This window comes from Dipteris shenzhenensis, chromosome 17, assembly GCF_047967505.1.
Source record: "Dipteris shenzhenensis isolate YYH24624 ecotype China chromosome 17, Dip_SZ_1.0, whole genome shotgun sequence".
NCBI classification, from domain to species: domain Eukaryota; kingdom Viridiplantae; phylum Streptophyta; class Polypodiopsida; order Gleicheniales; family Dipteridaceae; genus Dipteris; species Dipteris shenzhenensis.
This window is the reverse complement of record NC_141612.1, coordinates 4,350,305-4,365,006: the sequence shown is the minus strand read 5'-3', so window position 1 is coordinate 4,365,006 and position 14,702 is coordinate 4,350,305. Positions and strand designations below refer to the sequence as shown.

The 14,702-nt window shown below is 41.1% G+C and overlaps 1 protein-coding gene across 1 annotated transcript; it reads right to left on the bottom strand.

The window, feature by feature from the left end:
- Positions 1-11,747: 11,747 nt before the first annotated feature.
- Positions 11,748-12,883, bottom strand: LOC147891555 (uncharacterized). Its single transcript, XM_087389034.1, has one exon. It carries the CDS (start codon positions 12,730-12,732, stop codon positions 12,022-12,024), a length of 711 nt encoding a protein of 236 aa, XP_087245160.1. The 5' UTR covers positions 12,733-12,883; the 3' UTR covers positions 11,748-12,021.
- Positions 12,884-14,702: the final 1,819 nt, after the last annotated feature.

Below are 14,702 nucleotides of genomic sequence, written 5' to 3'. Positions count from 1 at the left end.
ATCCAATAATATCTAAAGTTCCTTATCGTGAACAAGATAATCGTACTGTGTTTCCTTTTCTTCTTACTAACATCTATTCTTGTAAGATCATGGCAGGCCGAAACTAGAACAAGACATTTAAGGTCCTAGAATGTGCTCCTTTCTGCTGGGTTCTAGGAGGGACTGCTTCTGGGAGATATAGACAGATGCTTGTTAAATTATGGATACCTGATGTGTGAGAAATAGTATGTGTGTACCATCTTTATACAAGCATTCAGCATGAATATTGACAAATTAAAAGAGCAAGCTCTTCAGTTTTGTTCTTGAGCTAGCTCCCTAGAATACAGCTGGTATCAATTGTAACGGAGAGGAAGATAAGAATCTCTTGCTAAGTCAGCCCCAAAATGGATGTAGCCTAGGCCTAGTTTAACTAGGATAGATGTCCTTCCTTTCCATTATGCTCTTTCTCTTGAACTTCCTTTCAGTGACTGTGCTCTCCCTCCTCTTCAGCAAGCTCTTTCTCTAGGTTCTCTCTTCACCTATGCTCTCCCTCTTCGACGTCCCTGCTTTTAAGGCCTTCACTTCTACTCCCTCTTTCTTGTCTCTGTTGTTTCATTGATTCTGGGTTATTGCACGGTTCGTCATAAGACATTTCCCTTCAAGCTTCCTCTCCTTTTCTTTTCCTGTTCCAAATACCCACCCCACCCTTTCTCCTCTTTGTTGGTTTTATGAAAATGGAAGTCCTTTCAATCTTGATTATATTCTCATTGTTGGGGTTTCTAAACTTAGATATAATAGTTCACCAAATATGTACGAATGTGTGATGGAGTTGGAGTCCAACGTGGGGTGGTTATATGCATGAGGAAAGGAGGTAGATCAAAGAAGGAAGATGGAGCTTGAGAAAGGATGGCATTTAGCAAATGTTGTCATATATATAGCTCCCTCTTTCTCTGATTTTTCTCACAGAATCACTCTATTCTCCTCACAACTCACAGCTTACAAGGAAAACCTTTACAAATCACTCCAAAATATAAGGAATAAGGAATTCAAAACACAAACACGTAAAGGAGATGAGCTCTACAAAGAATGAAGATGCCTTAGAAGGATGGCTTGTGTATGGATGGAGCAAGGGCTTGTGCCTTGATAAAGCAAGGGCTCGTACTCTCGAGGGTATGACACCATGTTGGAGGATTGAGGGGGGAGAGTGTGAAATGCATAAGAGATGACTATGTTGTATTGCAATGAAACTAAAATATATACATGTTCACCCATTAGGGTTAGGCTTTTCCCTTGTGCCCTATATGGTGTTATTGGCATTGCTACCAAGTTCATCTTCACCAAATTACAAACTCAACCATTGAGTGTTGATCTATAAGCCACCGCCTAACTATAGAGCCTCCAACTTTGCCTCAATCACTAAAGGTCATAGTGAAGACATGAATGGCCAATAAACATTCGGTCCCATATCACAAAAGTCCCATCTATGAAGCATGCCCAATAACATCACTATCTTGGGATTTGTTGCATCACCCCAGTTCACATGCTTGAATGCATTCTCCTAAACTTTGCAAACTTTGGCCATTTCTATTTAATGTGCTACTTCTTTGGCAATGATCTCCTTTGAGTCTTCAAATTCCTCTCCATTGTTGGATTGAAAAGACATTGTAAATTCATTGCTACTATTTAGAAGATTATTTTTATCACATCATATTTGAAGAAAGGAATAATGTAAATTTTTCTTTGCAAAATCAGTTTCATCATCACTAGTAACCCCTAGCGGATTCAATCTTTCCACATACAATTCTCAAGCTACCCATTTAATTGTTCCTATAAAGGTGATGTGCATCTTTTTATTCTTCTTCCTTTCTTTAATTAGTGGGCTTGTTCTTGGATGAATTGTGCTTGATCTTAGCCTAGTGCAACCATGGACATCCCAATAACATGGAATAGGCTTTGAAAACATCTTCCATTTATGGAATCGTACAAGCTCTTGGAATGGACATAACCAAGTTTTGTGTCCTTGGAATAACTCAACATGCTTAGCCCATTGTTGTGGTTAGCCACCTTTGTTGATAGGTGGTGATTCCTATCTCCTTTGGAGTGGCATATGAAAGAATATTATCTTAACTCTCCACTTGAAACTATGCCAAAAATATTGTATCCTTGAATCTATATAAGTACTTTTAGAGTTGCCTCATCTTGACGAGGCTATATTTGATAGGGTTGGCCCTTTCTTCAAGCCCAATTGGGATGAATAAGCTCAGGATCTGCTCTTGTTCCGAGAGAGAGAGAGAGAGAGAGAGAGAGAGAGAGAGAGAGAGAGAGAATATAACTATATTAGTACAAATTGATACAATAGATATGATTTAGTGAAGAAGCTTCAATGGTACGCTAGAAAAACTAGAGGATGGAGGCTATATGCAGTTAAATACAAGGGCGATAGAAAGTGACTTTTGATGGGTTATGTAGGCTATCAATATATAGCCTCCATTGGGAGGTCAGTTGGTGCTCAATCATGGTGCTCAATCACTAGCCGATGTTATACCTTTAGTGGTTGACTAAACCACCACCTCTTATTAAGGAATCCATACCATTGGGTTAGGTTTCTAGCTAATGCTCATACATTGGATCATCAAGCCATACTCGGTCTCCATCTAGTGTCTAAACTAGGACCTATTGGGCATCATATCGTTCTCCATGGTTGGATAATAGACTAGCTCAACCTCTCCATCCATGATGAACTCACATACAAATTGGTGTGAGCATGGAGCACTTCGCATGACGAGCCTCTTATACATACCAATTTTGGACAATTAGGGGGTTTCACTCTTCACCTTGCAACAATGAAATTAGATGCAACTATTTTTGCAACAAAAATATTTTCTATCAATGTTGTCCTCCATTATCTAAACAACCAAATCTTAACTAGGAGCTTTCAAGTTGCCTTCATGAGATTGATGCTCATCCATCGCTAGGTCTCGCACATATTCATCATGTAAATTGATGACTTCTAAATTAGTGTTGAGAAACCCTCTAAGGAACTCAAGCTATCTTCACATTCCAAAACTCTTGTAAAAGGTGCATCCTAGCTTCCAATACATTTATTTGTTGATCTTCCATTTCATACTCCACGTCCACATCTTCAAATACATGTCCCTTTCTAGGTGCAACTTGAATCACAAAGCACCACTGACTATCCATTCGATGGAGTTGAAAACCCACCTAAAGTATAGATGAGAAAAAAATCATGTATGCTCATGAAAGATTTGATGAAATTCAAGGGCAAGACACCAATATAAGGAAATTGCTTATTTTCTCACAACACAAGGGTAGAACGAATGTGTCAGTGACATCATCCCAAATTTTTGTTGAATCAATGGTAAAAAACCCACTTGGATCCTTCATGACTGTATCTTGACCACCTCTATAGATGACTTCGGACCATTTCACAATGCCTTGTAGGTTCCAACATAATCCATTTCACTTGTAATGAGACTTGTACCCTTGCACTAGCTATAGTGTCTTGCAAAAAGTTGGCAATGACTCCTCAATCAAATGTGTTGTGCTTCATACTAATTTTCTCCACTTGGAATTGACTACCATATGTCCGCGTTGCATTGAACTAATGGTACTCCAAAGGCAATGGGTTTACTTTAGCATAGACATAAAGGTTACAAATGAATGGTACTAAAGGGGTAATGGATTTTTCTTTAGCATAGATTGAGTGAGGGATACATATATTATCATTGGGTCAATTAATTGCTTATATCTTGACTTGATAATAATCCCTTTCACTCTCACCTAGCCTTGTCTCACTATATCTTGGTGCTTAGTAAAGTTAGCTCCAACATGTTTTATAAGTATCTTTATGACTTACTATGTTGTTCTTATTCATACATATTCTTGCCTACTCACCTTGGGATAGGTTGTTTGGATCTAAAGGTTCCTAACAACCATTTTTAATTTCAAAATAGTGAAAAAACTTCCATCTCTCATGCTCTACCAAACTAGGTTCTACCAATCCTAGAGGACAAGAAAAACGCAATAAAGGGGCATGGAAAGGCCCTACATGGTGGATTACTTTTGGCTCATCAACCACAATTGGCACCTCATACAAATATAAAGTGTGGTGCATGCAAGTTGCATTAGGATTCAAATTCAAAAGAAAGGGAAAAAATAATCTCTTCCTCACCTCCCACAATCTCTATCACATTCATTGGCTTTCAGTTGTGGTAAACTCTTACTCCAATATGCTAGATATTGGAGCATTCGACCAATTCTGCAACCTTAATAACACTTTCTCCCTCACTCTGTTCCTCTGATGACTCAATTATGGTCCACCTTACACCAATAATCTATGTGTAGGGCCAAGGGCTACAACTTACCAAATGAAGAGCCCTTGTGGCTCTTCTAAGATTTTTGTAAGTTAAAAATAATGAGAAACCCAAGAAATATTACCATCGGGAAATGCTCTCATTGGTATTATCAATATATTGGTAGTACATAGACTATAACTACTGTAATACTTCAATCCTACCAGCATCTAGGCTATTATTGCCGATTCTCCTATTAGTACAGGGGGCATATTTATCTAGTTTACTAGTTATTTTTCTATGTTACCAACTTCATCATGTTATTTTCACACTATTTTGGATTGAAAATGATGATCGTAATGATGCATTAATGCATGAAGACATCAATGAAACCTCATTATATCAATTGTGTGGAGGGATAGTGGATTTGATGTTGAGGGCATTTCCTAGGGCCCTATGGGCTTCCTAGTAATAAACTTCTTAAAGTCTTGGGTGGGATCTATAGAGTATAATACATCGATATGAACCTAGTGCTAAAGAAGTTTGTTACTTGGATGGATTGGCTAGGCACTAGCCTATCAAAAACTTGAGGCAGGGATGACCGGTAGGAAGGATCTGAAATTGTCCTCTACTTTAATTGACTTTCAAAACACTCCATTACATAACTCTACCCTACATACTAAAATAATAAAAATACCAACAAATTTAGAAATAAAAGACTTATCGACGCAAAAGTAGCCATGGGACATCAAAAGCATCTCTCTCTCTCTCTCTCTCTCTCTCTCTCTCTCTCTCTCTCTCTCTCTCTCTCTCTCTCTCTCTCGCTCGCTCGCTCGCTCTCTCAGTCTCTCTCACGTAAACACACATACACAAAGTCTCACAGCTTACTTGGATTTATAGCTATTGATTTTGGTCATAATTTTAGAAATACAAATTTGCTAACAATGTCTCCAATGCTGTGAGACATGTAAGTATTTAAAATGCTTTCCAAAACAACCCATAGTGTAGCAACGTAAGTGCATTTTTTATTCCTCTCTCTCTCTCTCTCTCTCTCTCTCTCTCTCTCTCTCTCCCCCCTTGTACTTCAATTACTTCTTTGCTCAAATATGTAGTTTAGATCTAGAATATAAGAAATCCAATCATTAAATACCAAAAGAAAAATATATATAATTGCACAAATATGCATTAACAATTGACAAAAGAATATTTGTGAATCATAGTTATCCATCCCTTTTATTCATGAAGAATAGATACAGTTTTTGTGAGATATGTCTTAATGTCTCCAAAATGGTCTCAACTTAATCTGCAACAATGGGTTGCAAATAGAAATTTTAATTTTCTCTTAGTAAAGAGGTAACTCTACTTAACCCCCTTGTTGGATCCATTTCTAATCAAGCCTCCAGTTTCTCAAGAATGTGGGGTGTACAGTTCTTACAAAGGATCATTAACTCCTCCCTATGTATGACTTGCACACAAAAGAGTACAATACTTTCTCAACATTCCATACAAGAAAGTTATTTGGGGGGGGTCGCTGGGGGGGGGGGGGGGGGGCTAGTAGGAAATGGAGTTGATTCTTGTGTTACTCTGACCAACATACATATGCACTTTTTGTCTTGCACTTAAACAGAGGGCTCAAAATAGATGGCATGAATGCGTCATCCAGCAGAACTATGTGGCATTGTGTAGCTTGTCTGTGCCCAATACGAAGCACCTTCGTGCTAGCCATGTCTTGCAGAATGACCGTGAAGGTACAGCTCATTCCTTTTGGGATGTGAAGTAAAAAATCATGAATAAGTGCACGTGAGGATGATGCATGCCTCCCTACTACAAACGTCCACTTTTTCGAATGGGTCATGTGAGCGCCCACACGACTCATTGATGCGAGAGCTATCTAAGGCGGTCTCCCAGGGCATTCACGGCCTCATGGATCATCATTGTGAGAGGTGTTTCATACGTGGTAGAGGGGAAAAACATCATGGCCAATCTCAACAAGTCTGTGTTACAAGGATACTGTAAATCAAACTTAGCATTCCTTGCAAAGTCATGGGTCTCCATTGACTTCAAATAGTGAAAGTTTGTTTTTGTGTAGCAACTTTCGAAGTAGCTTGTTTGTACGTAGTCATGTGTAAAGGATTGAGCAAAGGGAGCATGATTCCAAGCACAACTGCAAAGGTCAGGAGTTGCAATGGGACGTTCGTGCCTCGAGAAACAGCCAGCTAAGATTAGCATTGACAAAGACCATGTGGAACAATCGAATAAGGGCTAGCCACGTAGCATTGACCCAAAACAATAGCACGGTTTACAACATGTGAGGACATGTACTCGAGAAATAGAATAGAAAGCACCATCCGCAAATGAGGGGTTGTGTAAATATTAGAAACGCATCTCACGCCGATAATGAAGCAAAGAACACTCAAGAGGTACCTCAACACAACTGGAAGCTCCCAAACCACAGCATTTCAGAACATAACACTATGCCAAGTGCTTGGGACATGGGGAATCACATACTTAGATTCCAAGCAACATTTCATTACAAACCAAAGGTGAACAACAACACCACTCATGAGAAAGCAGTATGTCAAGCGCCTGGCTCATAAGAGATGACATAGTCAGAGCTGTGTATGGTAAAGCTATCGGAAGGCTTCGTGTCGAGCAATGTTGTACATGCACTATGAAAACTCTGATGCAAACCTACCACAAGCTCTCGTCTTGGCTTACACTCGCAAGCCAACAGGTGGAACAACCATCTACTCTGCTTTGCGCATGCCACTTATGGCATCCTCCTACAAGTCCTTGTCATATGAAAACCTTGAAGCGTTGTCAACATTGTACAGGACCGTCGACGTGCTGATCATCGATGAAATATACATGGTGAGGCAAAACACTTTTGTTGGTGTTAACATGCACGTGCGAGAAATCAAGCAAAACCAATTTGAGCCTTTCGGCGGTGTCGATGTTCTCTTTTGCCACGACCTGTGCCAAGCAAGCCCTAGCAAGGATGTCTGGATCTTCTCCGAAAAACCTTATTGCCTGGTGCTTTCTCCATCTATTTGGAAGGTCCGTGCTTGGTACCACATGCTCAAGCAACCACTGCGCCAACACGATAGCTCATTCCTCGAAATACTCAATTGCATTCGTTTGGCCAAACATTCCTTACAAGACCTTGTCATATTGAACGAAATGCACAAACACAACAAAAGACAAGCACGAGGACCTTGTCTGAACCACATATCCTACGAGCAATAAACAATCGGCATACAACCTGTAGCAAGTCTATTCAAGCTCCAACAGACACAAAGAGCATAGCTGGCTTACACGCCAAGCTAAGACTCAAACCAAGAATTCTAGTCGAGATATGTTTTGGCAACTTGGCGGTCTAGGAAATGGGTTGATGGCATTTTCCGATCCTCGAGCTCAGGCTCAAACACTCCCACAGCATGGGTTGAGTTCCACAGTTGGGAGAAAAGCTTATGCTAGAAACCTTAACCTCTACACTACGACCATCAACCCCAAATGGACACCCATCTTCCAAATCACTCGAGAATTCTAGATAGGGAAAAACCAGCTGAACACAATGCCCTGCACACAATTCCCTTTACAAGCTGCATCTATAAGGACGATACATCGTTCCCAAGGTCTTTCCATGCACAGCCTAGCCTTCGATCCAATAGGTATCAAACCGCACGGCCTTAAATACATGACACTATCGTGTGTCTGCAACATGCAGACCAATACATTCTCGAAAACCTTGAAATGAAACATATAAAGGTCTATCCATCCGTCATAAACTAGATCGAGCAAACATGGGCAACTCGCCATTGGCCAATCAAACAAATAAACTTCAGCAAACTAGTGACGCTTGGGATCTCGTTATAATCACTAAACACAAGGTCCTTCAAAGCACACAAACTAGACATCACCGCAACCCCCAACATACTCGCTACAATAGTTCTTTGCCTGCAAGAAGCACTGCACCCAACACAGCTTGTGCACATTGGCAACTACCAATACGATGACAAGGGCCAGGGCTTCATTACGTACTACAGAACATACCTTTACCTAGCAAGAAGCAACTACACCTTTGATGAAGGGGTTGAGTCCTTGCTAACAATCCTCCACTCAAAGACAATGCACCCCGTGGCAATCATTAACGTGTACAAGTTGCCAAGGGCTATTGCGAGCACCCTCATCCGTGCCCTCCAAAACATATTCTGTGAAGTTGCTCCCAACTCCCCCACGTACATCATTGACCACTTTAACGTAGACTACAATGGCAAAGGCCCAAGCATAACAAGCCTACGCAAATTCATGGCTTACCACCACATTCACCAACTCATAAACAAACCAACCACTATCCATGGATCTACCTTGGGTCACAAATGGACAAGCTCCTCCAACAACAATAAATTGTCCAAGAGAACCTATAAATACTAGACCGACCGCTCCCTTGTATACACAGATACTCACCAACAGAATGCAAGAGCTGAAAGAAAGGATGGTACTTTAGTAGACCATGCTAGAGCAATGCTCGATGAAAAGGATCTTTCAAATCGATATTGGGCAAAAGCAATAGCCACTGCAAACTACTTGCTTAATCAGCTTCCTACCAAACCAATTCAAGATATGACACGTTATTCATGTTTAGTGCCTTGGCCTTTTTCATGCACCTATTGGAAGCTCTCAAGCTTGCCATATCACTAATTGCTTCCAAGCTTGGCCATGTCCCTAATTCCTTCCAAGCTTTCTCTTGCAATATGCATGCTACTTTAAAGCGATGTGTTGCTAGATGCATTGGGCTTTCCTTTACTAGCTCATTGCAAAAGCTTTTCACTATTTATGTCCTTGAAGAATGCTTGCTTGCTTTAGGTGACCTCCAATCAACTGAGCCTTTCTCAAGGCTAAGAAAGTTGGCTTCAAGCTCTACACAATAACCAATTGCCATGCTCCTAACGCCGCTCTCTACTAGCTCCATGTGAGGCCTTCTTAAGCTGTTGTTGGCTGACTACTGTGCTGGCTGTACTTCTGCTCAGTTGTCTAGCTTGTACGCAACACTGCTGGCAAGTCACTGCGTTTTGCTCTACCGAAATTGATTTGCCATGGCTTTATGGTATGAGCTACTCTTTTGTTTGGCTTGGAGACCCCATAAGCTATGGCACTTCTCTAATTTCTGCTTTGCTACCCAAATGCGTTAGACCTCAGCCTTGTGCAACTAATCCTTAAGCATGAAATCACCTATGGAAGATCTTCGGGACATGCTACCAAAAAATGCATTAAATGGGGGTTCCTTTAAAACTCCTAACAAAACAAGATAAAGTTGACTTCATTTTCCCCCTCACATACAAGAGATCTCTCTCACCCAAAGATTAGCCTTGTGCAACTAATCCTTAGGCATGAAATCACCTATGGAAGATCTTCAGGACATGCTTCCAAAAATTGCATGAAATGGGGGTTCCTTTAAAACTCCTAACAAAACAAGATAAGGTCGACTTCATTTTCCCCCTCACATACAAGAGATCTCTCTCACCCAAAGAAGTATCTGGCCCTTTAAAATTCCCCCCACGCAGGAGCTTTTATTTTAGGAACCTCAGAAATGTTGTGACGTGGGGTTTCTTTTGCCTAAAGTAAAGGGAAGAGTGGGGGAAGCGAGATTGTAAAGGGGCAGACCAGTAGCATGCATTAGACCCTCTAATTTCAATTAACAATGTGGAGCCCTCTCCAGGCTGCCGACACATGACTTTCTGCATAGCTGTTTCCGCAATATATGGGTAGAAGTACTCAACAACATTAGGAGAAGATAAAACACCTTAAACACTTTCGATAGAAAAAGATGTGCCTAACAACAGATCAAGCTAGCTTACAGAGAGCTAGATAAATCGACTGAGGCGGCAAAGTACCTATCTATCACCCCACTCCACCTCTCTCTCTCTCTCTCTCTCTCTCTCTCTCTCTCTCTCTCTCTCGCTATACACACACACACACACAAGTAGAATATAGCCAATCTTAGAAGTTAAAATTCTTATAGAACAAGCAAACAAACTAAGGAAAGAAGGAAGTTTGTAAGGAATTTTAGACGAAATTATGAGTAAATGGAAACAATTGAAAGAAATGAATGACTTGTGTCATTCATAAGGCCTGCCCAAAATGTAAAACAGAGGAGGTAGTGAATGGAGAGAGAGACGGAATGACAATAAAAACAAGGGGTCCTAAGTCCTGAATGCTCACTACCAAACTCCTCTCAAAGCCATTAGTGCACTTAACTCCCACTTGACGGCAGCCAATCAACGCATCACCCCTATTTAAGAAGCAAATTAATCCTAAAAATTCTGAATTTCTGCTTTACAAAATGAGAACGATTGAAAAGGCTACCAAGAGGGCAGGCCAAAAATAGAAAGATAAGAACTCAGTAAGCAAAGCTACACTTCTGTTCTCATCAGTACCCAGGTTCTGAAAGGTTCCAGAATCTCTTGGGTAGCTTCTTACAAAAGGCTCAGGAAGTACAAGAACAAGACATCAGTGACTAAATTGCATGTACGCTTAAGTTAAAGGGCCAACACAAATGCATTCACAACCATCCTGTGTCCGCTTCTATGCAGCAGAGGCCTCATCTGACCTTCAGTCCAACATCCAGAAGTGATACAATCCCACTGACAAAAGAATTTGGAAAACCCCTGGGTACATTTGCTGCAAATTACTCTCTCATCAATGCAAATGTTAATGTGATTCAGTCTCCCATGGGGCTATCTAAGCAGGCTGCAGCCATACACCACAAAACCATGCAAGAAAGATAAATCATACCCAATACATCCAGGGGAAAAAAACAACTGCAAGGATCAAGGAAGAGAGGATACTTACCCTGTAGAGGCCCTTAACCACAAACCCTATATCTCGAGTGTGATCCCAGAGAGATCCAGAGAATCAGTCTAGGGCGACATGAGAAAGAACCACAACATCTAACTAGACATAAAAATTGAATTTATCCAATCTTACAAATTAAATCATGCATTCAGATGCTATCAGCACTGAAGGAGAGCCTCGATCCATTTCAAGAGGAATACAAACGGCCTTTCAAAAGGTTTGTGGGATGACCAACTCCAAGGCACAGACAGAAGACCAACGTATCTAGCAATTACGGGCATCTGTGATGACCAACTCCAAGACACAGACAGAAGACCAACGTATCTAGCAATTAGCAAACGCCTAGCATTAATAAAGAGCATGACCACGACAGAAGGCATATCAATTGCAAGACAACAGACAGATGAAACGACTCCACAGATCTGGTTGAAGGCATGCAGCCTCAACTCTCACAAGAGGTCCACGGCAGGGGATGCGCAGACTAAAACAAGAACAAGAGAGCTTACGCATATCACTAAAGCACCCTCACATTCTCCAAAAGAATCTTTCATTTGCTAAGAAGGAGCCCTCAAAACACAAGTTGTACTTGTCGCATAAACATAACTGAAAAAGGGGAAATTTTAATGCTAGTTGCTTAGCTGCAATCTGCTAACAAGTCCTGCAGATAGTCCAGTAAAATCCACCAAAATACAGACAGTACGATGCAGTCTTGCTGCCGATAGGGGATACACAGAATTCCTGAGACCGAAAAGTTTAAACAAATACAGTTATATAACGGCTAGCAGGTCATGCCCGGCACAAGTCTCACACTTGGAAAAACCTTCCTTCCAATGTCGGATACGTCCACCTGTCTGTCAGGTGCATCACCCAGCTTTTAATACCTACGTTCCCTTGGGTAAGGCTGGCGGGATCTTGGGGTACCCATATTCGACGGCTGATTAGGGGGGGGCTTGTACCCGAGCGGTTTTCCAATCCCATATTTGGAGGGAGGAGGTTCAAACTCTGGCTTCTTTATAGAAACTATATCACGACCCCCGCCAAGGGCTACGATTCGAACAGTCAACTCCTGCCCAATCTTGAATATCTTTCTAAGAAGGACCACACCGCCCGAAACACCGATGTCTCTTGAAGGAAGATAAGCCGTTCTGCCACTGGGCATATCCAGAAAATAACCCACAGGCATGACCGACTTAACGATAGCCTGATGAGTCCCGGGCGTACCGGGTTCCAGCAACTTGTGTTCGGCAATGTCAACCTGGCTTTCCTGATCATCGTAATCATAGTCGACGTGGGCGTTTCGGGCATTCGCGCGAGCATCTCGTTGCACAGACGGAGCGAGCAACTTCCCGGAGAAATAAGGCAGCGCGAAAGGAGAGTCGGTGGGGGAACTCGGGGGGGGGGGAAGGGAAGGGAGAGGGAACTTACCTTTGAAGGAAGCATGGAGAGGCTGGCGAAGGGCGAGCTTGGGAGGCAGAGGAGCTGAGAGAAGCTGGGCAGTCGATCCGAAGAAGCTCCCTTTGGAAGATGGGTCGGCCAGAAGCCGAGCATTCTCAGCACAAGCCAGGGAACCTACAGCAGTGGCCATCGCACCCAACAGCAACAACCACACAAAACTAGCCCCTGCTCATTCACTATACAAATACACACACAGATAGAGCACACTTCCCTTAGCCAAAGTTTAGGGTTTAGGGATGAGGGTTTTGTTCGGGATTGCTCTTTCAACCTCCATCACACAATTCATCTCTTCTTGCTCTTTGCACACCACAAAGGTTGTTGCCAAGGGGTGTCCATGTGGCAAGAGCGAATGGGTGTTTGTGTGTGTGGCGCCCACGCTACAAGATGCCACGCATTGTTAACTTCAGGCCCGCTTATCATCTTGGGTAGGCAGCCTGACTTTCGACACAAGGAATCGGCCCTGAGTAGACAAACCAAAAAACCTCATAGGCCTTTCCACTTCCTTGTATTAAATGTGGGAGTTGGTCATCTTAGCTTGTCCGCGCAGTGTGTAGACCGCACACTACCCATGCTAATGATCACTTGGGCAAGCAATGGGGGGTGTGTAACCGCCCCTTTGAAAAGTCCCCCTCTCTCAATGACTCACTTTTCCCACCCCCTTGCACCAGACGCTTGCCATTTTGTTCCACCCAACTAACTTCACTTTTTACATTAAAGAACAAACTTTTTATGCAACATCTTACTAATAGTCATATTTTACCAATGACCTCATTTTATCATAAACTAGAAAGCTAGGGATACACATGAAATTTCCCAACAGTACACAAAAGCAAATTGTCATTTTCATGCCTAACATAATTTTCGTTTGTCGTTTGCATAAATTGCCCAAAACTTAGAATTGAATTTCAGATGTCACTTTTTATTCTATCATTTGTGATGGCATACTAAGTATTGTTTGATTTGATATTGCTATGTGCCTTAATATTTGAGGTAATTAATGTTAATCTTGATCCAATAGAATTTCAGTTTGTTGTTGGCATACATCATCCACCAAGCAAAACTCAATATTGGATATATGTATGATTAGATATTCTATTATTGTGAACATGGTTATGGCATACATTGTCCATTAAGCAAAACTCAATATTGGATGTATGATTTGATATTCCATTATTGTGGTCACATTGAACATGGTTTCATTATTGTTGTTGTGTGACTTAATAATTTAGGTCCTCCATCCAACATAGAATTTATTTCATCATGCACTTGCCATCAAAGTTGAGAGGGGTTTTCTCCTAGTTAGACAATCATTACTTAATGAAATGTGCATGGTTAGTGCATTTCATTCATTTTGTGATTTATTTCCAAGGTTTGCACATGGGGTTGACTCATGGAAGTAACTCTACTAGCCACAAAAAAGCACTACAAACTTTAAAATTTTTATTTACTTTCCCTTTAAACTTTAAATACGTATTTACTTTTCCCAAACATTTTATTTACATAGCAACAATGGCAATTCACTACGCGTAAATGAGTTATTTTTATAAAAAACTATCCAACCAACAAATGCACGGTTGTCTATGTTTTCCATGTTAAGAACAATCACATCTTGCTACAATCCTTGACAATTTTAATTAAAGTGTTTTACAACTAGATTTTCTTTCATGTTGAGAGCAATCATATCTTCCACAATCCTTGAGAAGTATAATCAAATCATTTTACAACTAGATTTCCTTACATAAGGATGTAGATGATGGAAAAGCACATTCTTTAAGGAGTGCACCTAGTACACTTTACATTGTTGACCCTCTTAAAGGGTACTTCATAAGAAAACAGTGCTAGATGATAAAATTGAGTATTCCTATGAGAGAAAATTTCCAAAAACTCCCTTTATGGATTTATGTTTGCCCATGTTAAGAACAATCCTATGTGCATATTTCATGCCCAAAACTCTTCATTGTCAATTACGGCCACTCTAAAGCCACCACATAAAACTCTTCATCAATGCATAGATAAAGTCCATGCATTTAGTAGATAATATGGATATCAAGTCATGCCTTCAGCTCCAACATGATCGGGACCAGGAGTGCATGCTCCAGA

Coding starts and splice junctions, on each gene's coding strand:
- LOC147891555 (XM_087389034.1), bottom strand. CDS start 12,732: ATGGCCACTGCTGTAGGTTCCCTGGCTTGTGCTGAGAATGCTCGGCTT.